Genomic DNA, 24,692 nt, shown 5'->3' with positions numbered 1-24,692 from the left:
GAGTGGGTGGGTGAGTGTAACGAATTGGCATGATCTGTTTACGTGACAAACCTGACTAATTGTCTGTGTCGGGTGGTGGCAGGTTTAACGACGCAGCATTTATATTTCCGCGATCTAAGAGCCATCCATAAATGACGTCACGCGATTTTGGACGATGTTTTACCCCCCCCCCCCCCGTCACACGGCGTCACAAAAAGTCAGACCCCCCTCAAATATGACGTCACATAGCTCTGCCCCACCCCCCCCCCCCCGACAACCATATTTCCGTTTTGAAAATAAAACATGCTTCAAATCGCTTTAAACTATTGTCATTGTAGTGAGTATTTAATGAGACGCTGCACTCTGATGTTGTTGTAGAAAACATTTATTAAAAATTCTATTTAATTAAGTAAAACGTGTTGTTTATATTTATTTAAAGTTGCGCATTTTGATGTGATGTCACATTTCTCAAACCCCCCCCCAATCGTCACACATCACAAATGTCTGACTCCTCCCCCCCTCCTAGGTGCGTGACGTCATTTATGGACGGCCCCTAACCCTAAAAAACCTGTATTGTCGATATTGGTCATCAAAGCCTCCGACGTGTTAAAATGTCGCCTCACGAGTCTTTCTCGAAACACTTTCATGCACTTGGACAAGGTGGTGGACCGTAGGTTGGTGCAACGTCTCCGATAACCGTGCCTATTCCATTCAGAAGATACTTCACGAGAAATCCCGATGAGCTATAAAGCTCTTTAATCACATGTCCAGTAGAGGCCACATGGACAACCACAGCCTGCGGCGGCCCACCCAGCTCCATCGGCCCACCCGGCCCCGTCGGCTCCATCGGCTCCCTCCGTCGGCTCCCCTGGCACCCGCACAAACGGCCTCGCCAGCCCCGGGAGCGCGAGCCTCAGGCGGCCATCAGTGGAGAGCACGGAGCTCCCTCAGGGCAGCAGTGGACGGAGCACGGCTCTCCCTCGGGGCAGCAGTGGAGAGAGCGCGGCTCTCCCTCAGGGCAGCAGTGGAGAGAGCGCGGCTCTCCCTTAAGCCAGCAGTGGAGAGCACGTTAAATTATATACTATTATACTATATTATACACTACATTATACACTATTCTACATTCTACACTACTATACTACATAATACACTACTGCACTATATTATACACTACTGCACTATATTATACACTACTACATTACATTATACTACGACACTACGTTATACACTACTACACTACATTGTACACTACTACACTACATTATACACCACTATACTATACACTACTAGACTACATTATATACTACTATACTACAATATACACTACTATACTACATTTTATACTGTTACACTACTGTACAGGGACTGCCCCGACTTACAAACGAGTTGGGTTTGCAGGAGGCTCTGTCTGTTCGCAAGTCCCAACTTTACTCCTGTCGACTGCAAAGGTATTCTACGGCATGTACGGTACTACTATACATGATACACTACTATACAAAAATATACACTACATTACTATATACTACACTGTATTATAAACTACACTACATTATATACATGCCACTGGTTCTTCACGTTCTGTAGATGCCACCGATTCTTCACGTTCTGTAGATGAAGATGCCACTGGTTCTTCACGTTCTATAGATATAGATGTCATCTACAGAATGGGCAGTGTTGAGTCTATGAGGCAGTGTTGAGTCTATGGTGCAGTGCTGAGCCTATGGTGCAGTGTTGAGTCGATGGTGCAGTGTTGAGTCGATGGTGCAGTGTTGAGTTGATGGTGCAGTATTGAGTTAATGGCGCAGTACGCGTCACTCAGACGATTCATCTCGTGGGTCAGCAACGCTTTCACGCACATCCAGACGAGAAGGTGTTCGCCAACCCGCGATTCGGGGCAATGCGCGTTTATTTGATCAGTGAGCAAAAAAACCACGCAAACTCCAGTCATGCTCGCATGAGCAGAATCGGCAGCGGCTTTTGGGCGGCCATCGAACGAAGACGGCGGTCGACGCATCGCGTGGCGCTTTCAGATGCGCTGCTTATGCGGCCGTCTGGAACGCTCTTCCGATATTAGGAAGCCACTGGAGCCAAACTACGCACTTTTGAATCATCTAGATTGACAAACTAATTTGTTTAGAACTGCTTGTTGTTGTGTTTAGGTTGTTGCCCCCCCCCCCCCCCTTACCTCTGATTATCGCGGTTGGCTACGCACGGTGCAAAAGAAGTTCAACATACATACAAAGCAACTAAACTAATTTAACATTGTTTTAATGGCTTGGTGAGCACTGCATGAATAGTTTAGTACTGAACCACCAAATTCCCACTCTCGTCCATCGCATGACCGGCTTTGTTCACGTATCCGTGTCTTACGGCGCAACTGTTCCTAGCCAGTAAATGCTGCTATCCAGACTACCATCCTCAACACGGCACGAAGCGCCTCGAAACTCACCGAACACCAAACTCTCACGCTCTCGTGGGTTCAGACACGGCGCTCCCTTCCCGCTCGTGGCGCGGCTCGACAAATCTCGCGGTTTCGACCGCGAGATTCCTGCTGGACAGCGTCGTGACTGCACTGCTCGCGGTGACAACGCTGCTGCGGAACAAACATGGCGCCGTCTCTTCTCGCCCCATCTCGTCTCCCCCTGTCTCGTCTCCAGTGGTGTGTACTGTGTGCGGATACCACGTGTACAGTATTGTACACGGATACCATGTGTACAGTATTTATTTCTTTAATTCTCTACATTTAACGAACAATTTAGATTTTTGTACTTAATAAAATAATAAAACGTAGCACCCCCGCCGTGGTGGGCGAGGGTTTCCTGTACCGCTTCCCTTTCACCCGCACTCGGTTCAAGCAGAAAAGACCTCCACCGCCGCACCTCCGGTTAGCTACGTACGGTGGTGTGCGAAAGAAGTTCAACGTACACACACATACAAGCATACGTAACAATTCAACCACAATGCAGTTGACGGTTCCTCCTTCCCTGCTGATTTAAAAGTTCCTGACTCTTTGCCATTCGTGCTGCGCATTGTCCGCGGTGCATTGTGGGTTGGGCTACCGTGTGCCCGCCCGCTCCACACCACCGCGATTTTGCTTTCGCGCGCCATGTTGGAATTTTTTTTTTGGTGGGAAAGCATCTACCACTGTCAAGTGAGGGAGCAGACCTGCGTGGTAGAATTCGGCCTCTTGAAAGTGTAACTGGGATTCCATTTAACACGTAGCAGCAGGAGGCTTTCGCAATCAATGTTATCCATTATGGAGGTTTTTGGGTTTAGATCGCCTAAATGTGTCGTTAAACCCGCCACCACCCGACACAGCCAATTAGATACGGGGTTAACCACTTCCCCCCCTACACCACCTCTAGCCTTTGCACCTGATTGGCTAACAAGTGATAACATCACATGTATCCCTCTATTTAAGAGCGAAGCAGGAGGAGGATTTTATCCGCAACTCTGTTGCTATCGCCCGATGATGCCGGTTGTTGTTGTAATTACTGGAGATACATCACGGCTACTCGAATTGTAAATGTTGCAGTGAGTTTACTCTCCAACACACAGCAACCGGTTAGTGCTGAACTAGTAACTAATTGGCGCCACGTTTTGTTTACGTTACAAACCCCTTCACTTAATTGGCTGTGTGGTGGGGTGGCGGGTTTAACGACACATTTATATTTACGCGCTATGCCCCAAAAACCTCTATAATGGGATTCCATTGATGCAAGCAGGTTTCCCAGATGACTCAAAGGTATATTTGATAAATAAACACCAGAGTGTGATGAATAGGTGGTAATGTGCATGGGAACACGATTACATCTGATTATTGATGAATTCAACCAAAAACGTGCTTCTGCAGCTTCCCAATGTCAGCAACGGGCGATAGCAGCCAAGCGTCCAGTGGCCGTCAAGCCAAGGAGTTTAAAGCAATGCCTCTGAACGTTAAACGGCCCACGCTCAGCTTCAAGACTCGTAGTGATTAAGACACTTGATGTGAAAGTTGAGGTTCGAAGGGTCTGCAAAGTTCCTCCCGCACACGAAGCACTTGTACGGCTTCTGCACGTTGTGCGTCTTCGTGTGCTTGTCGCGGGCCGACAGGCTCACGAAGCTCTTCTCGCAGATCGGGCACTGGTGCGGCTTCTCGCCCGTGTGGGTCATCATGTGGATCTTCAGCGCCGACAGGTGTACGAACTCCTTCTCGCACAGGGCGCACCTGTGCGACTTCCTGTCCGAGTGGGTCCTCATGTGACTCTTGAGGGTCGAAAAATGCGTGAAGGTCTTCGCGCACAGGTCGCACTTGTGTGGCTTCTCGCCCGTGTGGGTCTTCATGTGGATGTTGAGTGTGGATATCTGCTTGAAGTCCTTCCCGCATACGGAGCACTTGTGCGGCTTCTCTCCCGTGTGGCCCATCATGTGATTCTTAAGTGACTTCGACTCGATGAAGTCTTTGCCGCACGTGGGGCACTGGTGGGGCTTCACGCCCGTGTGGATCTTAGCGTGGCTCCTGAGGTTGGAGATACGCGCGAAGGTCTTCCCGCACGTCGCACACTCGTGCGGCTTCTCGCCCGTGTGGATCAGAAGGTGGCTCTTGAGCGTCGACGAGTCCGTGAAGGTCTTCCCGCACACCGAGCACATGTACGGCTTCTCGTCCGTGTGCTTCATCATGTGCCTCTTGAGGGCGAACGACTCAATGAATCCCTTTTCGCACAGCGAGCACCGATACGGCTTCTCCCCCGTGTGGATCATCGCGTGGCTCTTGAGGGCTGATGACTTTCGGAAACCCTTCCCACACACGGAGCACTCGAGGGGCCGCTCACCGGTGTGCGTCATCGTGTGGCTCTTGAGGCGCGACAAGCAGGAGAATCCCTTGCCGCACAGGGAGCACCGGTGGGACATCTTCTCGTCGCGGGCCTTCTGGTCGATCGGTGAATTCCTACGACTGCTGTCGTCCTCCAGGACCACCTCAATCTCGGCCACGTCCGACGAAATCACCCCGTCTCTCCGTGAGCTCCGTGGCCCTCTCCGAAGCCTCCCTTTGGAACCGCCGGCCTCGAAGGCTTCCTCCTCATCGTGGTCGTCATCATCCCCCTCGTTGGAATGAAGGTCTCGCTCATCGGATTTAAGATCCTCATCCTCACTACTAAGGTCCTCTCCTTCGGACTCAGAGTCTTCTTCTTTCAAACGAATGTCGGATTCTTCCTGACCTAGAAGGCGAAACGTTGAGAGTTGAGCCTCAGTGCGAAGTTACACACGGGACAACGTCGGCTCGTGATGCGTACGCAGCAGAGGGAATGCTAAGAGATGGACAAGCAAGCTAATGTTCAGATGATTTTTCAATTATTAGTATTTAGAGTATTACAACCGACAAAGGATTTAAAATCATGAAGTAGATGGGGTACAGTCGAGTCTCATCACCGTAATCTTAGCAGGAGACAAAGACACTTACTATCATCGGTGTCTTCACTCTTAACTTTCACCCGTGGCCACGTCTCATTCCTCGGCTTTTCTTGACCCGCTTTCCCGTCGCGTGGCTCCACCGGCAAAGAGGCTGCCATCTCATCTGCCCAAAATGAGAGCACAGCAGAACTACTGGACATCTGTGAACACTAATGGACATCCGTGAACACTACTGGACATCCGTGAACACTATTGGACATCCGTGAACACTATTGGACATCTGTGAACACGACGGACATCCGTAAACACTACTGGACATCTGTGAAAACTACTGGACATCCGTGAACAATATTGGACATCCGTGAAAAAGAGCTTTATAGCAAGGAGAGACTTGTAATTTATATGACTACATTACCCCACCCCCCTTCTTCTCTGGTCTTCGCACCTGATAGGCTCACCACAGTAATGATGACACCACTCTTACTCCCCCTCTAAAGCCAGAAGACTTCTTCACAATTGATGGCTAATCACCAACGAAACGTCACCAGCTACTCGAATGCGTAAATGTTGCTGCGGGTTTAACTCTCCAAACACACAACACAACCAGTTTAGTGCTGAACTAAGTAACTAATCAGCCACGTGTTGTTTCGGTGACACAACCCCCCCCCCCCCTCACTGATTGGTCATGTCGGGTGGTGGTGGTGATGGTGGGTTTAACGACACAACGTTTATATCCACACGATCTAACTGAAACAACAAAACGCCCAAACGTTTATTATGGATATTGGTCGCAAAAGCCCACGACTACCCCTACGACTACTACTACTATGAGTTAAACTGACTCAATGCTAATGCCGCCTACTCGCCCCGCAACTTTGCAGCCTGAAGGGAAAAGTGCGGGGAAGAAATCGCTCACCGGCGGCGGCATGAACATCCTCGCGCTGAGCATCTCCTCCAAGGGACGGCGTCTCACGGCCGGGGTCCCCTCCAGCGTCTCGCCCGACGGGCGACTGCCCCTCCTCGGACGACGGAGCCTCGGACATGCCCTCGTCGCTGACCGTGATGCAGAACGTGAAGAACCAGTGGCATCTACATCTGCAAAACATGAAGAACCAGTAGCATCTACATCTGCAGAACGTGAAGAACCAGTGGCATCTACATTTGCAGAACATGAAGAACCAGTGGCATCTACAACTGCAGAACACGAAGAAGCATTGGCATCTACATCTGCAGAACGTGAAGAACCAGTGGCATCTACAGAACGTGAAGAACCAGTGGCATCTACGTCTGCAGAATGTGAAGAACCAGTGGCATCTACATCTACAGAACATGAAGAACCAGTGGCATCTACATCTGCAGAACGTGAAGAACCAGTGGCATCTACATCTACAGAACGTGAAGAACCAGTGGCATCTACGTCTGCAGAATGTGAAGAACCAGTGGCATCTACATCTACAGAGCATGAATAACCAGTGGCATCTACATCTACAGAACGTGAAGAACCAGTAGCATCTACATCTACAGAGCATGAACAACCAGTGGCATCTACATCTTAAAAACGTGAAGAAGCAGTGGCATCTACGTCTACATAACATGAAGAAGCAGTGGCATCTACATCTGCAGAATATTTTACAACTTTTAAAGCCATTTCCCGTGTTTAGTGCATGCGCAGCACAATACGTTTGTACTTACGACCAGACAGACCACCTGCAACACAACTCGTTTGTAAGTAGAGGCAGTTCCTACAAGGTCATTGCACACGCGCACACAGAAAAAGACCCATATACGTTGAGTCATTTGGCTGCAGGAATAGAAGGGGGGCATGGGAGCAGATGAAGAGGAAGTGCAGCAGGAATAGAAGGATAGAGGAGCAGGAATAGGAGGAAGATGACGATGAGAAGCAGCAGCAAGAGGAGGAGGACGAAGAGGAGGAAGATGAGGATGAGGGAGGAATAGGGAGAAGAGGAAGAAGAGGAGGAGGCTTTTCGCACCCGCAGAGGAGGAAGAGGAGGCTCCTCGCTCTGCCCCCACGCCGAGCGGTGGTGGGGTGAGTGTGGGGGAGGGTGAGTGTGTGGGGGGGGGCAGCAGCAGAGAGGCGAGATACCGCAGGAGACGCTTCACTTGTTTAGCGGCAGTGGCCGTGGTGGTGCAGATCTCACCGCTCCAAGCCGGTTGGAGGAACAGGGGGCGGAGTCACGGGTGGGGGAGGGGCGGTACCACAAAATTGAGGGATGGGCTAGAAATAAATGGCCTCCTTTATCTAAGGATGTGAGTGGGCGAGGGCCACGAATGAGGGGCGACGAATGAGAGGGGCGGACCCACGGAATGGGGGTGGGGCCACGAATAAAGTGGGCGGTGCCACTTATAGAAGGGGCGGGGCATCTGGTGAGAGGGGCGTGGTTACGGGAATAGGGGAGGGGATTCAGGAGGTGAGGGGACTGAGCTGGCCATGACGAAGGGTCGTTGCCCGAAACGTCTCCCCCCCCCCCCCCCCGTCAAAGTGGAGTAGTGGTGGTGGTGGCGGCGTTTGGAGTGCTCCGTCTTGGCTGTGCATTCACTTGCCAGTTGTAGACCCCCACCCACCCACTCAGCCACGCTCCGCGTTCGACATTTCGTGCTCCGCCTCTCTCCCGCGGTGTGATCCGGGAGATGTTCACTGCCTCGCGTGGTGTACAGGAGGTCGTGTGTAAGGTGTGTGTGTAGGTGTGTTTGAGACCAGGAAAGGCACCGGGCAGAGATGATCTCCCAAGCGAAATGCTGAGGGAGGGTGGCGTTTGTGCACAGAATGCCCTATATGACATCATAACAACAGTCCGGACCACTGAACGGGTTCCGCAGGATTTGAAGGATGCCCTGGTGGTCCCCCTCTTTAAGAAGGGAGACCGCACAGACTGTAACAACTACAGGGGCATCTCCTCAGTGTACCGGGAAAGGTCCTGGCAAGGATTATTCAACATCGCCTTGCTCGGCACGCTGAGGAGAGGCTTGCGGAGCCCCAATGCGGTTTCAGGAAAGGGTGGTCCTGTACAGATGCCATATTTTCTGTCCGTCTGCTACAGCAGAGGTGTAGGGAATTCGAACACGACCTACATCTCTGCTTTATTGACCTGGTCAAGGCCTATGATACCATCAGTAGGCCTGGGCTCTGGGTTGTTCTTCGTGCTTTCGGAGTCCCTGACCCTCTGTTCACGATCATTAAGGGCCTTCATGATGGCGAGCGGGCCCGGGTAAAACTACGTGGCCGGGAATCCGAGCCATTCTCTGTACACCTTGGGGTGCGACAGGAATGTCCTCTGGCTCCCACATTATTTAACATCTATTTTGACCACGTAGTTCGTGAAGCCTTCAATAGCTGTACCGAGGGAATTTCCATTTGTTACAGATATAATGGGAGGCTGATCGATGCCCGGGTGTGATCAAGGGATGGCTCTCTATTGGTCAACCACGTTATGTATGCCGGTGATTTGGTAATAGCTGCTCATTCAGAGGAGGAGTTGGAGATGCTGCTGCTGAGACTGGAATGTGCCACTAAGAGGTGGGGCCTGACCATCAGCCCCACCAAAACTAAGCACCTGCCTGGGTATTTTGTACCATCGGACACTCCACCCCCACAACTCCCAATCAGTGATGGGGCAGTAGTGGAGAGAGTGGAGAGTTTCCCATACCTGGGCAGTGTGCTCATGACCGGCTCCAGTTTAACAGCAGAGGTCTCACTCCGAATCAGTCGAGCGGCAATATCTTTCCATCGGTTGCGTAACGCTGTGTGGAAGCTACCTGGTCTGTCGCTCCGCACGAAGCTTCAGGTCTTCTCGGCCACAGTCATTCCCTCCCTTCTCTACGCTTGCGAAACGTGGACCCTCCTAATGGAGCATCTTCGCCGGTTAGAAATATTTAGGCTGTTTAACACGTAGGCTTTCGCGACCAATATTATTCATAATCAACGTTTTTGGGTTTAGATCGCGTTATTTATAAATGTGTTGTAACCCTCCACCACCCGACACGGCCATTAAGTAAAAAAGTATCACGTTGACAAAAGACAAATTAGTTCACTGCTTTAGCCCACCGGTGTGTTGAAGCGCGAAACCACAACATTTACAATTTGAGTACGACGTTTCGCTGGTAATTGCATCCAGCATCATCGGGCAATTCGCCAGAATGGTGAGGCTCTGCTGTGTCTGAGTTAATGATGACGTCACCCTGCTGCTGCTCTATATAAGAACGGGAGTCATTGTAGTGAGTATTTAATGTGGCGCTGCACTCTGATGTTGTAGAAAACATTTATTAAAAAGGCTATTTAATTAAGTAAAACGTGTTGTCTGTCTATATGTATTTAAAGTTGCGCATTTTGATGTGATGTCACATTTCTCAAACCCCCCCCCCCAATCGTCACACATCACAAATGTCTAACGCCAGTGTTGAGTCTAGGGTGCAGTGCTTCGTCTATGGTGCAGTGATGAGTCTATGGTGCAGTGCTGAGCCCATGGTGCAGTGTTGAGTCGATGGTGCAGTGTTGAGTTGATGGTGCAGTACGCGTCACTCAGACGATTCATCTCGTGGGTCAGCAACGCTTTCACGCACATCCAGACGAGGTGTTCGCCAACCCGCGATTCGGGGAAATGCGCGTTTATTTGATTGGTGAGTAAAAAAAACCATCACGCAAACTCCAGTCATGCTCGCAGGAGCAGAATTGGCAGCGGCTTTTGGGCGGTCATCGAACGAAGACGGCGGTCGACGCATCGCGTGGCGCTTTCAGATGCGCTGCTTATGCGGCCGTCTGGAACGCTCTTCCTTCCGATGTTAGGAAGCCACTGGAGCCAAACTACGCACTTTTGAATCATCTAGATTGACAAACTAATTTGTTTAGAACTGCTTGTTGTTGTTGTGTTTAGGTTGTTGCCCCCCCCCCCCTTACCTCTGATTATCGCGGTTGGCTATGCTCGGTGCGAAAGAAGTTCAACATACATACAAAGCAACTAAACTACACCATTGGAACCTCATTTGCCAGAAGAAAAAATATGATAATTGTTTTTTTACCCTTTTATCTGGCAACAAGAAGTCATGTTTGCATAGACCACAATACCTGCAGTCATAATGCAAACAAAAAAACATAACTTTGATAATGTATGCACTGTCCTTGGAAGTTGATTGGTCCACACCCGAGACAGCTTTCCTTAGAGCCAGTCTCACATGGTGTTGGACAAGGCGTCACCCCACCTCTAGCCTTTGCACCTGATTGGCTAACAAGTGATAACATCACATGTATCCCTCTATTTAAGAGCGAAGCAGGAGGAGGATTTTATCCGCAACTCTGTTGCTGTCGCTCGATGATGCCGGTTGTTGTAATTACTGGAGAAACATCACGGCTACTCGAATTGTAAATGTTGCAGTGGGTTTACTCTCCAACACACAGCAACCGGTTAGTGCTGAATTAGTAACTAATTGGCACCACGTTTTGTTTACGTGACAAACCCCTTCACTTAATTGGCTGTCGGGGGGTGGCGGGTTTAATGACACATTTATATTTAGGCGCTCTGCCCCAAAAACCTCTATGATGAGATTCAATTGATGCAAGCAAGTTTCCCAGATGACTCAAAGGTATACTTGATAAATAAACACCGGAGTGGGATGAATAGGTGGTAAGAATGTGCATGGGAACACGATTAAATCTTATTATGGATGAATTCAACCAAAAACGTGCTTCTGCAGCTTCCCAATGTCAGCAACGGGCGATAGCAGCCAAGCCTCCAGTGAATGTCAAGCCAAGGAGTTTAAAGTGACGCCTCTGAACGTTAAACGGCCCACGCTCGGCTTCAAGACTCGTAGTGATTAAGACACTTGATGTGAAAGTTGAGGTTCGAAGGGTCTGCAAAGTTCCTCCCGCACACGAAGCACTTGTACGGCTTCTACACGTTGTGCGTCTTCGTGTGCTTGTCGCGGGCCGACAGGCTCACGAAGTTCTTCTCGCAGATCGGGCACTGGTGCGGCTTCTCGCCCGTGTGGGTCATCATGTGGATCTTCAGCGCCGACAGGTGTACGAACTCCTTCTCGCACAGGGCGCACCTGTGCGACTTCCTGTCCGAGTGGGTCCTCATGTGACTCTTGAGGGTCGAAAAAAGCGTGAAGGTCTTCGCGCACAGGTCGCACTTGTGTGGCTTCTCGAACGTGTGGGTCTTCATGTGGATGTTGAGTGTGGATATCTGCTTGAAGTCCTTCCCGCATATGGAGCACTTGTGCGGCTTCTCTCCCGTGTGGCCCATCATGTGATGCTTAAGTGACTTCGACTCGATGAAGTCCTTGCCGCACGTGGGGCACCGGTGGGGCTTCACGCCCGTGTGGATCTTAGCGTGGCTCCTGAGGTTGGAGATACGCGCGAAGGTCTTCCCGCACGTCGCGCACTCATGCGGCTTCTCGCCCGTGTGGATCAGAAAGTGGCTCTTGAGCGTCGACAAGTCCGTGAAGGTCTTCCCGCACACCGAGCACAAGTGCGGCTTTTCTCCCGTGTGGCCCATCATGTGATTCTTAAGTGACTTCGACTCGATGAAGTCCTTGCCGCACATGGGGCACTGGTGGGGCTTCACGCCCGTGTGGATCTTAGCGTGGCTCCTGAGGTTGGAGATACGCGCGAAGGTCTTCCCGCACGTCGCGCACTCGTGCGGCTTCTCGCCCGTGTGGATCAGAAAGTGGCTCTTGAGCGTCGACGAGTCCGTGAAGGTCTTCCCGCACACAGAGCACATGTGCGGCTTTTCTCCCGTGTGGCCCATCATGTGATTCTTAAGTGACTTCGACTCGATGAAGTCCTTGCCGCACGTGGGGCACTGGTGGGGCTTCACGCCCGTGTGGATCTTAGCGTGGCTCCTGAGGTTGGAGATACGCGCGAAGGTCTTCCCGCACGTCGCGCACTCGTGCGGCTTCTCGCCCGTGTGGATCAGAAGGTGGCTTTTGAGCGTCGACAAGTCCGTGAAGGTCTTCCCACACACCGAGCACCAGTGCGGCCTCTCGTCCGTGTGCTTCATCATGTGCCTCTTGAGGGCAAACGACTGGATGAATCCCTTTTCGCACAGCGAGCACCGATACGGCTTCTCCCCCGTGTGGATCATCGCGTGGCTCTTGAGGGCCGACGGCTTTCGGAAACCCTTCCCACACACGGAGCACTCGAGGGGCCGCTCTCCGGTGTGCGTTATTGTGTGGCTCTCGAGGCGCGACAGGCAGGAGAATCCCTTGCCGCACAGGGAGCACCGGTGGGACATCTTCTCGTCGCGGGCCTTCTGGTCGATCGGTGAATTCTTACGACTCCTGTCGTCCTCCAGGACCACCTCAATCTCGGCCACGTCCGACGAAATCACCCCGTCTCTCCGTGAGCTCCGTGGCCCTCTCCGAAGCCTCCCTTTGGAACCGCCGGCCTCGAAGGCTTCCTCCTCATCATGGTCGTCATCATCCCCCTCGTTGGAATGAAGGTCTCGCTCATCGGATTCAAGATCCTCATCCTCACTACTTAGGTCCTCTCCTTCGGACTCAGAGTCTTCTTCTTTCAAACGAATGTCGGATTCTTCCTGACCTAGGAGGCGAAACGTTGAGAGTTGAGCCTCAGTGCGAAGTCACACATGGGACAACGTTGGCTCGTGATGCGTACGACGAAGAGTTGGACAAGCAAGCTAATGTTCAGATGATTTTTAAATTATTAGTATTTAGAGTATTACAACTGACAAAGGATTTAAAATCATGAAGTAGATGGGGGACAGTCGAGTCTCATCACCGTAATCTTAGCAGGAGACAAAGACACTTACTATCATCGGTGTCTTCACTCTTAACTTTCACCCGTGGCCACGTCTCATTCCTCGGCTTTTCTTGACCCGCTTTCCCGTCGCGTGGCTCCACCGGCAAAGAGGCTGCCATCTCATCTGCCCAAAATGAGAGCACAGCAGAACTACTGGACATCTGTGAACACTACTGGACATCCGTGAACACTAATGGACATCCGTGAACACTATTGGACATCCGTGAACACTATTGGACATCTGTGAACACTACTGGACATCCGTGAACACTATTGGACATCTGTGAACACTACTGGACATCCGTGAACACTATTGGACATCCGTGAACACTATTGGACATCTGTGAACACTACTGGACATCCGTGAACACTATTGGACATCCGTGAACACGACGGACATCCGTAAACACTACTGGACATCTGTGAAAACTACTGGACATCCGTGAACAATATTGGACATCCGTGAAAAAGAGCTTTATAGCAAGGAGAGACTTGTAATTTATATGACTACATTACCCCCACCCCCCTTCTTCTCTGGTCTTCACACCTGATAGGCTCACCAGTGATGATGACACCACGTTTACTCCCCCTCTAAGGCCGGAAGACTTCTTCACAATTGTTGGCTAATCGCCTGATGGAGGCTGCTGGCAGCTGCTGGCTGTTTTTGTAATCACCAACGAAACGTCACCAGCTACTCGAATGCATCAATGTTGCTGCAGGTTTAACTCTCCCAACACACAACAACACAACCGGTTTAGTGCTGAACTAAGTAACTAATCGGCCACTTGTTGTTTCGGTGACACAAACCCCCCCCCCCTCACTGATTGGCCATATCTGGTGGTGGTGGGTTTAACGACACAATGTTTATATCCACGCGATCTAACCGAAACAACAAAACTCCCAAACCTTTATTATGGATATTGGTCACGTAGGCCCACGACTACCACTACGACTACTACTACTACGCATTAAACTGACTCAATGCTAATGCCGCCTGCTCGCCCCGCAACTTTGCAGCCTGAAGGGAAAAGTGCGGGGAAGAAATCGCTCACCGGCGGCGGCATGAACATCCTCGCGCTGCACATCTCCTCCAAGGGACAGCGTCTCACGGCCGGGGTCCCCTCCAGCGTCTCGCCCGACGGGCGACTGCCCCTCCTCGGACGACGGAGCCTCGGACATGCCCTCGTCACTGACCGTGATGCAAAATGTGAAGAACCAGTGGCATCTGCAGAACATAAAGAAGCAGTGGCATCTACATCTGCAGAACATGAAGAACCAGTGGCATCTACATCTGCAGAACGGGAAGAACCATTAGCATCTACATCTGCAGAACATGAAGAACCAGTGGCATCTACATCTGCAGAACGTGAAGCAGTGGAATCTACATCTGCAGAACGTGAAGAACCAGTGGCATCTACATCTGCTGAACGTGAAGAACCAGTCACATCGACATCTGCAGAACGTGAGGAACCAGTGGCATCTACATCTACAGAACGTGAAAAACCAGTGGCATCTACATCTGGAGAACGTGAAGAACCAGTGACATCTACATCTGCAGAACGTGAAGAACCAGTGGTATCTACATCTGCAGAACATGAAGAACCAGTGACATCTACATCTGCAGAACGTGAAGAACCAGTGGCATCTACATCTACAAAACATGGAGAACCAGTGATATCTACATCTACAGAACATGAGGAACCAGTGGCATCTACTTCTACAGAACATGAAGAACCAGTGGCATCTACATCTACAGAACGTGAACCAGTGGCATCTACATCTACAGAACGTGAACAACCAGTGGCATCTGCATCTTCAAAACATGAATAACCAGTGGCATCTACATCTTAAAAACGTTAACAAGCAGTGGCATCTACATCTGCAGAATATTTTACAACTTTTAAAGCCATTTCCCGTGTTTAGTGCATGCGCAGCACAACACGTTTGTACTTACGACCAGACAGACCACCTGCAACACAACTCGTTTGTAAGTAGAGGCTGTTCCTACAAAGTCATTGCACACGCGCACACAGAAAAAGACCCATATACGTTGAGAGTCATTTGGCTGCAGGAATAGAAGGGAGGCATGGGAGCAGATGAAGAGGAAGTGCAGCAGGAATAGAAGGATAGAGGAGCAGGAATAGGAGGAAGATGACGATGAGAAGCAGCAGCAAGAGGAGGAGGACGAAGAGGAGGAAGATGAGGATGAGGGAGGAATAGGGAGAAGAGGAAGAAGAGGAGGCTTTTCGCACCCGCAGAGGAGGTGGAGGAGGCTCCTCACTCTGCCCCCACGCCGAGCGGTGGTGGGGTGAGTGTGGGGGAGGGTGAGTGAGTGTGTGGGGGTGGTGCAGCAGCAGCAGAGAGGCTAGATACCGCAGGAGACGCTTCACTTGCTGAGCGGCAGTGGAGGCGGTTGGTGCAGCTCTCTCCGCTCCAAGCCGATTGGAGGAGTGGGTGGTGCCACTTCTAAAAGGGGAGGGGCGGGGCTACGAAATGGGGGAGGGGGTTCAGGAGGTGACGAGTCTCTGAGCCGGCCATGACGAAGGGTCGTTGCCCGAAACGTCTCCCCCCCCCCCCCCGTCAAAGTGGAGTAGTGGTGGTGGTGGTGGAGTAGTGGTGGTGGTGGCGGCGTTTCGAGTGCTCCGTCTTGGCTGTGCATTCACTTGCCAGTTGTAGACCCCCACCCACCCACTCAGCCACGCTCCGCGTTCGACGTTTCGCGCTCCGCCTCTCTCCCGCGGTGTGATCCGGGAGATGTTCACCGCCTCGCCTGGTGTACAGGAGGTCGTGTGTAAGGTGTGTGTGTGTAGTGTGTGTAGGTGTGTGTAAGTGTGTGTGTGTAGGTGTGTATTTAAGGTGTGTGTGTAAATGTGTGTGTGTAGGTGTGTGTTTAAGGTGTGTGTAAGTGTGTATGTGTAGGTGTGTGTGCCGGTGTGTGTAGGTGTAGGTGTGTGTATGTAGGTTTGTGTGTGGCCTCAAGGTGCACATGGCCTGGCACAAGCGTCGTGGTGACGTCACCGCCACTTAGTGGCGAATGGCGGTTGTTTGTGTGTAGGTGTGTGTAGGTGTGTGTAGGTGAGTGTATGTAGGTGTGTGCAGGTGTGTGTGTGTGTAGGTGTGTGTAGGTGTGTGTGTGTACGTGCTGCTCACTCAGAGGAGGAGTTGGAGGCGCAGCTGCTGAAACTGGAGCGTGCCACTAAGAGGTGGGGCCTTACCTTCAGCCCCACCAAAACTAAGCACCTGCCTGGGTATTTTGTACCATCGGACACTCCACCCCCACAACTCCCAATCGGTGATGGGGCAGTTGTGGAGAAAGTGGAGAGTTTCCCATACCTGGGCAGTGTGCTCATAACCGGCTCCGGTTCAACAACAGAGGTCTCACTCCGAATCAGTCAGGCGGCAATATCTTTTCATCGGTTGTGTAACACTGTGTGGAAGCTACCTGGTCTGTCGCTCCGCACGAAGCTTCGGGTCTTCTCGGCCATGGTCATTCCCTCGCTTCTCTACGCTTGCGAAACGTGGACCCCCCTAATGGAACATCTTCGCCGGTTAGAAACATTTAGGCTGGCCTGCCTACGATCCATCCTGGATTTAACCAGGCTGGATTGTGTGAGGAGCTCACAAATCCTTGAAAGATCTGGACAAAGTCCCATCGGTGAGCTCCTCTGGCAGGCAAGGCTGCGCTGGCTGGGTCATGTAGCCCGCATGCCCAGCCACCGCATTCCTAAACAGCTTTTGTTTGGCCGGATAGAGAGGGCTAAACGGGCTCGGCACTGGCTAGAGAAGAGATATAGTGATGTGGTCCAGGAGGATGTGGAGCTGAGTGGACTTGCCGTTGACTGGTACCAGCGATGTCAAGATCGGCCTCTGTGGAGAAGGCTCGTGAAGGACGCTGCTACTGGGCAAGTTGGAGGCAGTCGCCTTGCAGCAACAACGGAGGGCGGAGGAGCGACGCTCACAACAACGAGCGGAGCGCCGGGTGGCTAAAGCACAGCAAGTTGGTACAGTAGGGGGAACAGGTGGTGTATCAGCCAGTCGTCTCAGTCGACCAGTGGTACCTGGGTCTGCCCCGTGACCTCCCAACGGGCGTTCGGCACTTCACGTGGCCTCAACGTGCACATAGTCTGGCGCAAGCGTCGTGGTGACATCACCGCCACTTAGTGGTGAATTGGCGGTTGTTGTGTGTGTGTCGGTGTGTGTATCAGTGTGTGTAGGTGTACACGTTCCGCGTTATAACGAGGGCTTACCAGAGGTGGTATTAAGGGGGATAAGTTATAAGATTCTTGGGATTAATAGGACAAGATAGCAATGATCTTAGCATTTGTGTCAGCGACCAGATCAGTGCATCACTCTTGACCACGAGTCTCCTGTCATTCTCAGACCGCACCTCCGATTAGCACCGTTGGCTACGTACGGTGCAAAATAAGTTCAGCATACATACTACATACTACACTTCTATACACTATACACTACACTATACACTACTATACACTGCTATACACTACACTATACAAACGTATCATACACACCGAAGACTCCGGGCTGACCGAGCAAGGGATCTGCAGGAGGAGATCCTCTCGGCTGTGAGAGATGTCGCGTAGAGGGGACGACGGATCACGAGGACAGGCTCCTGCTGCTGCTGCTGCTGGTGAGTAGTCCTCTAGCTGCACCTAGCCTGGCGCTAGCGGCCGTGGTGGTGGTAGTGACGGTCCCCGCTAGCGAGCGGCGCTTGTTGCTGGGCGCTGTCTCTGCGTTTGCTTCCTTCCCGCTGCAACCTCACGGAGAGAAGCAGCGGCGGTGCTTGAGTCTCTCACTGCACTGGGTTCCTCTTGGGACAGGAGATGTGGAGGAGGTGGAGGAGGTGGAGGTGTTCCCTTCTCTACCCGTGGAGCCGCTCGTGAAGCGAGAGGAGGAGGAGCCGGGTGGTGAGACGTGGCCGCCCGTGAAGGTGGAAAGAGACGACGCTGATGACGGTGAGTGACCTCCCCTGTTCACATCCTTCTGGGAGCTGAACTTTGAGCAACTATTTCATCATCTGAAAGCTATTCGGCTCTGGCAACAGAAAATAACGTTGCCCTGTTAATTTCCTCACAATCCATCATGCTGCCTGCGCATTGAAAATTTTTCTAAACGTAAAAGCTCATTTCTTTAGAACATTAGTTTGTTGTCCTTCCCCCGCACCTCCGACGAGCATGGTCGGCTCCGTACGGCGGTGCGAAAGTAGTTCAACGCGCACGCACGTAGACGCGCACGGAGAGAAACCATAGACTCGCACGGGAACCCATAGACTTACACGTGCACTTTGAAATAATCGAGATTGAAAACGAATTTACTTCGAACTGCTTGTTGTTGTGTTCAGTTTATTGCTCTTGAGCACGTTCGGCTACGTACCGTGTGAAATATGTGTGAAAGAAGTTCAACACACACGCACATACATCGCGAACAATGTTGTCTCGTGCGTACATTTGTACAGAGCTCAACTCTTAATGTTTCGTCTCCTAGGTCAAGACCCTGACATTCATTTGAAAGAAGAAGAAGACTCTCAGTCTGAAGGAGAGGACCCAAGCAGCGGAGAAGAAGACCTTCAATCTGATGAACGAGACCTTCATTCTGATGAAGACAATGGTCACGTTGAACAGACTGGTGGCTCCAGAGGGAGGCTTTGGCGAGAATCATGGATCCCGCGAAGAGATGGGGCGACTTCGTCGGACGTGGCGGAGATTGAGGTGGTCCTGGAGGATGACAGGAGCCGTAAGAATTCACCGATCGACCAGAAGGCCCGCGATGAAAAGATTTCCCACCGGTGCTCCCTGTGCGGCAAGGGATTCTCCTGCCCATCGCGCCTCAAGAGCCACACGATGACGCACACCGGAGAGCGGCCCCTCGAGTGCTCCGTGTGCGGGAAGGGTTTCCGAAAGTCATCGGCTCTCAAGAGCCACGCGATGATCCACACGGGGGAGAAGCCGCACAAGTGTCCGTTGTGCGAGCACAGCTTCATCCAGTCTTCCGCCCTCAAGAGGCACATGATGAAGCACACGGACGAGAGGCCGCACTGGTGCTCTGAGTGCGGCAAGGCCTTCACCGACTCGTCGACGCTCAAGAGCCACCTCCTGATCCACACGGGCGAGAAGCCGCACGAGTGCCCGACGTGCGGCAAGGCCTTCGCGCACCTCTCCAACCTCAGGAGCCACGTCAAGATCCACACAGACGAGAAGCCGCACCGCTGCCCCTTGTGCGAAAAGGGCTTCGCGGAGGCGAAGTCGCTTAAGAATCACATGATGAGCCACACGGGAGAGAAGCCGTACAGGTGTCTGTTGTGCCAGATGGGCTTCGTGCAGCCGTCTGCTCTCAAGAGGCACATGATGAAGCACACGGACGAGAAGCCGCACAAGTGCTCCGTGTGCGGCAAGGCCTTCACGGACTCGTCGACGCTCAAGAGCCACCTCCTGATCCACACGGGCGAGAAGCCGCACGAGTGCGCGACGTGCGGGAAGACCTTCGCGCACCTCTCCAACCTCAGGAGCCACACGAAGATCCACACGGGCGAGAAGCCCCACCGGTGCCCAGTGTGCGACAAGCGTTTCATTGAGGCGAAGTCGCTTAAGAATCACGCGAAGACCCACACGGGCGAGAAGCACAAGTGCGATTCGTGCGAGAAGACCTTCACGCATTTGTCGACGCTGAAGAGTCACAAGATGTCCCACTCGGATGAGAAGCCGCACAAGTGCGCGTTGTGCGAGAAGGAGTTCGTACACTTGTCAGCGCTGAGGAACCACACGATGACTCACACGGGCGAGAAGCCGCACCAGTGCCCAATATGTGAGAAGTTCTTTGTGACTACTTCGGCTCGTGATCGCCACATGAAGACCCACAACCTGCAGAAGCCGTACAAGTGCTTCGTGTGCGGGAGAAACTTTGTAGATCCGGCGAACCTTAACTTTCACATCAAGTGTCTTAATCACTACGAGTCTTGAATCCAAGTACGAACCGTTTAACGTTCAATAGCTCCGCTTTAAATCCTTGATTTCTTGAGGTGTGACAGATGTAGAGAAGGGTAACGGACGTTGGGGGGAAGTAAAACTACTGGAGGCAATAGAGGCTCGGATAGTCTTCTTCTTTCTGATAGCATTTTTGGGAATTGCAACAGATTACAAATTGATGTCGAGATCTCCCTCGGCAGGTCAGATCCCTGGTTGGAGGATTGTGAGGATCGCTGACGATGGATTTCTGCAATAGGGTTGGTTGTTTTGCCCCAAGGCTTCCCTCCATCGTGCTTCGGTGGACTTCTTATCGTCGTGGAGGTTCTTCGCATACCTGCCAAAACGGTTTTTCTGTATTCGAGCCGCCGGTGGTGGTGGTGGCTGCACGGAGATGTCCTTGTCTATCGGAGGGCTTGGATTTCTGATGGCCTTGCGGGGTACTCTCTCGCACACACACGGCGGAGCTGCGGAGGAGCGATGTTCGCAAGGAAGCCGCAGCAGCGGCGGACGTTGCCCTCTAGCGACCCCGAGATGATCCTCATGGCCGCATTTAGCTGCCTCGTATCCACGCACGCTTCGTGTGCACGCTTTTGGTTCCGGGCCGGGGCGCAATATTCCGCCTGCAGAGAAGACCAGCGCTGCGGTGGCCCGTTCAGAGCGTCGTTGCGTTTGCTCCCCACGTTGTTCCGGCCAGCTTATGCACATGAGATATCGCTGGTTTAGTTTTTTTTTACGGCAGTATCCTGCAGGTGTTTTTTGCGGAACGGTGAGGCACCTGTCGAGAGTTACGCCACCCGAGGTATTCCGTGGTGTTTCTCACACTGGGTCTCCTCGCCACAGAAAGCGACGGTCGGTTTCTGGTCGGCGTTTGCACTGTTCCGGCAGAGTTAAGTTACAGGCAGTTTTCCTTGGGTTTGAATGGAGCCTCCGGTACTTGAAGTACATTTCGAGTTTCTTGAGGTCTTCGCACACACACACGTGTGGGTCGTTTTGGACCTAAGTTTGGGTCCGTCTTGGTCGGCAAGTGCCAGGTCAACGGCGTAGCCAAATTTCAGGCCAATGGTGACAGGGAGGTCACGTATATACATGTTAAAAAGTGTCGGAACAAGTATTGATCCCTTTGGGATCCTGTTATTGAATCAGCGGGCTCTGCTGACCGTGTTCCCTAGGTGGACTCGGTATCGCCGGTTGGATAGTAGCGATGGTAGGAGTCGGAGCCTGGATGGTGGCGGTAATGCAGGAAACTAGACGATTTTATTTACCAGGTAAAGCCGACTGAGCCCTTTGCTCTTTATCAGAAGCGACCTGCCACACGTGATTGGTCATCACAGCGGCTTACATCGTCGTTTCTTCGCCTGTTCAAATTCCTCACCCTGGTCTACAAATCCCTTCGTGGTCAATGCCCCACCATATCTTATCTTTCTACGTGTCGCCTTCTCGCCCTCTACGTTCTCAACTTTGCCGTCTCTCTGCGTTCCTCCTCCTTGTGCTCAATCCACGCTTTCGCTGTCTCTTCTCGCCCACTGCACCCTTCACATTAAGTGGTCACCTTCGCTCACTAAGTTTCCGCTCCTCGCTCGAAACTCACTTCTTGTTCCCCAGCTCACCCCATGATCCCTCATCGCCACCACCACCGTTGCTGTTCCCTCTTCATTAAATATGGCCATCACTCGTTAACCCCATTCAGTTAATCTATTCACCATCATTAACTTTGAGAATAATACTCTTTGGTTCTTTCAGGGGAAAATGTCAAAACTGGGTGGTTTTTAACTTTTGCCGACAAAACTGGATCCCAAATGTCAAAACTGGGTGGTCTTGGAAAACTACAGGCAAAACAGGGTGGTGCTTTTTGATATGACAAAACTGGGTGATGTTCAATGTGGACAAATGTCAAAACTGGGTGAAGAAGGTGTACGATTTAATGTATCATTTTGTACACGTTTAGGTCCTTGCGTTATTCATCCATATGTCGCCACAAATTTAGAGCGTTCCAAATGATGTTTCTCGTGGCTCATGTTCCATACCTTGCACCACAAACTTCCCGTTTGCATACTGGCACAGTGTGCCAGCTCGCTTACTTGCCGTTTGTATACTGGCACAGTGTGCCAGCTCGCTACTACAGTAACACTTACTTGCCATATGTATACTGGCACAGTGTGCCAGCTTGCAACTACAGTAACACTTTCAGCTCGCGAACATACACGAACTTGCCATTTGTATACTGGTACAGTGTGCCAGCTTGCATGCTACACCTACTACAGTAGAACAACGGTAGATAGTGTTTGCGTCGAGAAGTATGGTGCTGCACACTTAGAACAAAACATGTTTGTTACATATATATAACTACTTCGACGGGCAAGAGCGCTTGTTGTGGCCCTTGGCGTGACAGAAGGAGCACCGCGTGAGGCCCAATGGGCCACCTTCGCCACGGTTGCGAATCCGACGCTTCTTCGGGCGGCCAGCCTTCTTCTGGCGAGGAGGTGGCATCATGGTGTTGTCGCGTTGCAGCTCCTCGGCAATGGGCAGCTCGATACCGGCAACCGAGGTCCATGTCGTGTTGATGGCAGAGACTTGGTAACACACCGCACATGCGTCGTAGAGCTCGGGCATCCGCCCAAACGCCATGAGGGCACGAATGTAGTGCCGACACGGCAAGCCCATCTGCTTCATGTACCCGCACGTGCACGACCGAGAGCTGAGATCGACTCGGCGCTTGGCAGAGGCGTAGGCGTCTGGATCCTTGACGTATGCACGCGTCGAGGTACTCTCGTAGACCTTGTACCTCGGGGCCAACGCCTGCTGAGCGTCGATGAGTCCTTGAGCGTACGGCGTAATGACACGCCCTTGAGCGGCCCACTTCTCGGCGTCGCTGCGGTGGGCAAAGGCCGTCGTCATCATGTCTTCCATGTGGTGCATGAGGAAGTGGAAGGGGTCCATCTCGCGAGCCGGCAGGGCCTCGCTGTACGTGGACTCCACAAAGTTCGTCGTGCGCCAGCCGTACAATGGCGTCGTGTGCAGGTGCGGGTAGAGCGCCCACGTGTGGGGGTCGATCTTATTGTAGTACGTGGCCGCCGCAGGCAGAGCTACGCCCAAGCAGCCCAAGGAGCTGCGGAACGCGGCCTCGGAGGCGCACCCTTGGGCATCGTAGATGATGCCTTAGAGGTCGGGCGTGAACGCAGAGCCGATGTTGTCCACGCCGTTGCAGATCAAATGCCGCGTGCAGTGGATGAGCATGAGGTCCTTCCAGTCGGAGGCTAGGATGCCCGTGCCACGATCGCAGAAGACCGGCGTGCCGTCGAGCTCGATGTCGTTGGTCGTGCAGCAGTTGAGAAACCAGTCGTAGGCCGCTGCCGTCTCGGACGGCACCAGCGCCACGGCGAGAAGGACGTTGCGGTTGTTGCCGTCGCGCCCAACGAGGACGAGCATGGTTCCGTTGTAGGCGCGCGCCTTCATGTGCGACCCGTCGATGCCGACGACGCGTTGAAGACTTGGCTGCAACGAGCGTGCGATCGGGTTGCAGATGAACGCACCCCAGAAGATGCCCGCGTCTTCTCGCACACTGCAGGTCGTCGCGTTGAGCTTGCCGAACGTCTCCACCAGCGAGTTGATGAACTCGAAGCCTGCATGGGCCGCACTCTCGTTCGCCGCGATGCACGTGTCCTTGGCGCGGTACATCATCCGGGTCGGAACAATGACGCGAGCAACGTCGGCGACCTGGGCAATGACAGTCGGTGCGGAGGTACGGGGGTTGGCGTGAAAGGCCGAACGGGCTGTCGTGTTCGCCTCCACTTGGCGCTGCGTGATCTTGGTAGTGCCCGTGCAGCCGTGGTGATCCGTGCACAGCGCCGAGACGCAGAAGCCGCGTCGTTCCCCCGTGAGCTTCGTTAGCTTCACCTTGAAGGAACAAGGTGTTGAACTAGAGCAGACGATGGCAACGTGCCGTCCGCCACTTCGCTTGAGGTCAAGGACCGCGCGCTTGCCTTGTTGCAAAGCAAAGTCTTGGATGCCGTGGATGGCCTCGCGGCGCGTGGTAAAAGTCTTCTTGGGGTGGAGGGTTGCCATTCGAATGTGAGCCGCTCCTCCACCTGTTTCGTGAAAAATGCTTGTGAAAAATCACGTTTCTACGTCTACTTTCAATTTTTCACGAGACAATATGTCTATTTTCATTGCCAGCAATTTGATTTTTCACACAATATTTCCGCCAATCACCGTAACGGTGGGCCAAAGGATTGACCAATCAACGAGATGCGCATTCGTTGGTTTGTTCCGCACCATTGGGACCATGGTCAGGAGCGTCAAGCAGGCTGGTCCATCTCCCAAGGACGTCGCCTTTGTCTCTGTGCTTGGTCGTTTGGCGGGCTATGGTCGAATGCATGGCAAATTTAAGGGTGTACAGTAGCGCGTAGCATCAACCAACAATCCAAAAGTTTGGTATTGACGCGAGTCACTAGTCTAGGTCATCACGCAAGGTGGCAGTGCGCCCGCCTGGTCGCAAGCCCGCCCCGAGCTCACTTCCGAGTCCGAGCCGTAGCTTGAAATATTGGTCGTTGGGGTGCTGGCACACTGTG

At 52.4% G+C, this 24,692-nt stretch overlaps 2 protein-coding genes across 3 annotated transcripts; one reads left to right on the top strand and one right to left on the bottom strand.

Annotated features, from left to right (window-relative positions):
• Positions 1 to 1,852: 1,852 nt before the first annotated feature.
• LOC133360690 (zinc finger protein 184-like) lies at positions 1,853 to 15,086 on the bottom strand. The gene is made up of 7 exons (XM_061579479.1): positions 14,197 to 15,086; positions 13,155 to 13,268; positions 11,276 to 12,925; positions 7,362 to 7,485; positions 6,287 to 6,465; positions 5,420 to 5,533; positions 1,853 to 5,177 (listed from the first exon to the last, which is right to left on the bottom strand). The coding sequence occupies exons 1-7, from the start codon at positions 14,411 to 14,413 to the stop codon at positions 3,937 to 3,939; spliced, it is 3,639 nt and encodes a 1,212-aa protein (XP_061435463.1). The 5' UTR covers positions 14,414 to 15,086; the 3' UTR covers positions 1,853 to 3,936.
• A 708-nt stretch (positions 15,087 to 15,794) lies between these two features.
• LOC133360482 (zinc finger protein 883-like) lies at positions 15,795 to 21,574 on the top strand. 2 transcript variants are annotated; one of them, XM_061579237.1, is made up of 4 exons: positions 15,795 to 15,940; positions 17,525 to 17,792; positions 17,986 to 18,117; positions 18,647 to 21,574. In XM_061579237.1, exons 2-4 carry the CDS (start codon positions 17,735 to 17,737, stop codon positions 20,116 to 20,118), a joined length of 1,662 nt encoding a protein of 553 aa, XP_061435221.1. In that variant the 5' UTR covers positions 15,795 to 15,940; positions 17,525 to 17,734; the 3' UTR covers positions 20,119 to 21,574. The 2 variants fall into 2 exon arrangements, with proteins under 2 accessions (XP_061435221.1, XP_061435220.1); XM_061579236.1 differs by having other exon boundaries at positions 17,983 to 18,117.
• The last annotated feature ends 3,118 nt before the right edge of the window (positions 21,575 to 24,692 follow it).

This window comes from Lethenteron reissneri, chromosome 69 (genome assembly GCF_015708825.2).
Source record: "Lethenteron reissneri isolate LAM-NWPU_2019-01 chromosome 69, ASM1570882v1, whole genome shotgun sequence".
In the NCBI taxonomy this organism is placed as follows: Eukaryota; Metazoa; Chordata; class Hyperoartia; order Petromyzontiformes; family Petromyzontidae; genus Lethenteron; species Lethenteron reissneri.
The sequence above is the reverse complement of the archived record's forward strand: the minus strand, read 5'-3'. Positions and strand labels throughout refer to the sequence as shown.

Bases quoted from the DNA above. Each gene is read 5' to 3' on its own strand.
- LOC133360690 (XM_061579479.1), bottom strand. From the start codon at position 14,413: ATGTTCTGCAGATGTAGATGCCACTGCTTCTTTATGTTCTGCAGATGC. The intron at 6,466-7,361 runs GTGCGAAAAGCC...CATGTTTTGCAG, and splicing joins CTCCTCTTCCTCCTCTGCGG to ATGTAGATGCCACTGGTTCT. The intron at 5,178-5,419 runs GTAAGTGTCTTT...TTCGCCTTCTAG, and splicing joins GAGTGAAGACACCGATGATA to GTCAGGAAGAATCCGACATT.
- LOC133360482 (XM_061579236.1), top strand. From the start codon at position 17,735: ATGTCGCGTAGAGGGGACGACGGATCACGAGGACAGGCTCCTGCTGCT. The intron at 17,793-17,982 runs GTGAGTAGTCCT...CTCTTGGGACAG, and splicing joins TCCTGCTGCTGCTGCTGCTG to GAGATGTGGAGGAGGTGGAG. The intron at 18,118-18,646 runs GTGAGTGACCTC...TTCGTCTCCTAG, and splicing joins AAGAGACGACGCTGATGACG to GTCAAGACCCTGACATTCAT.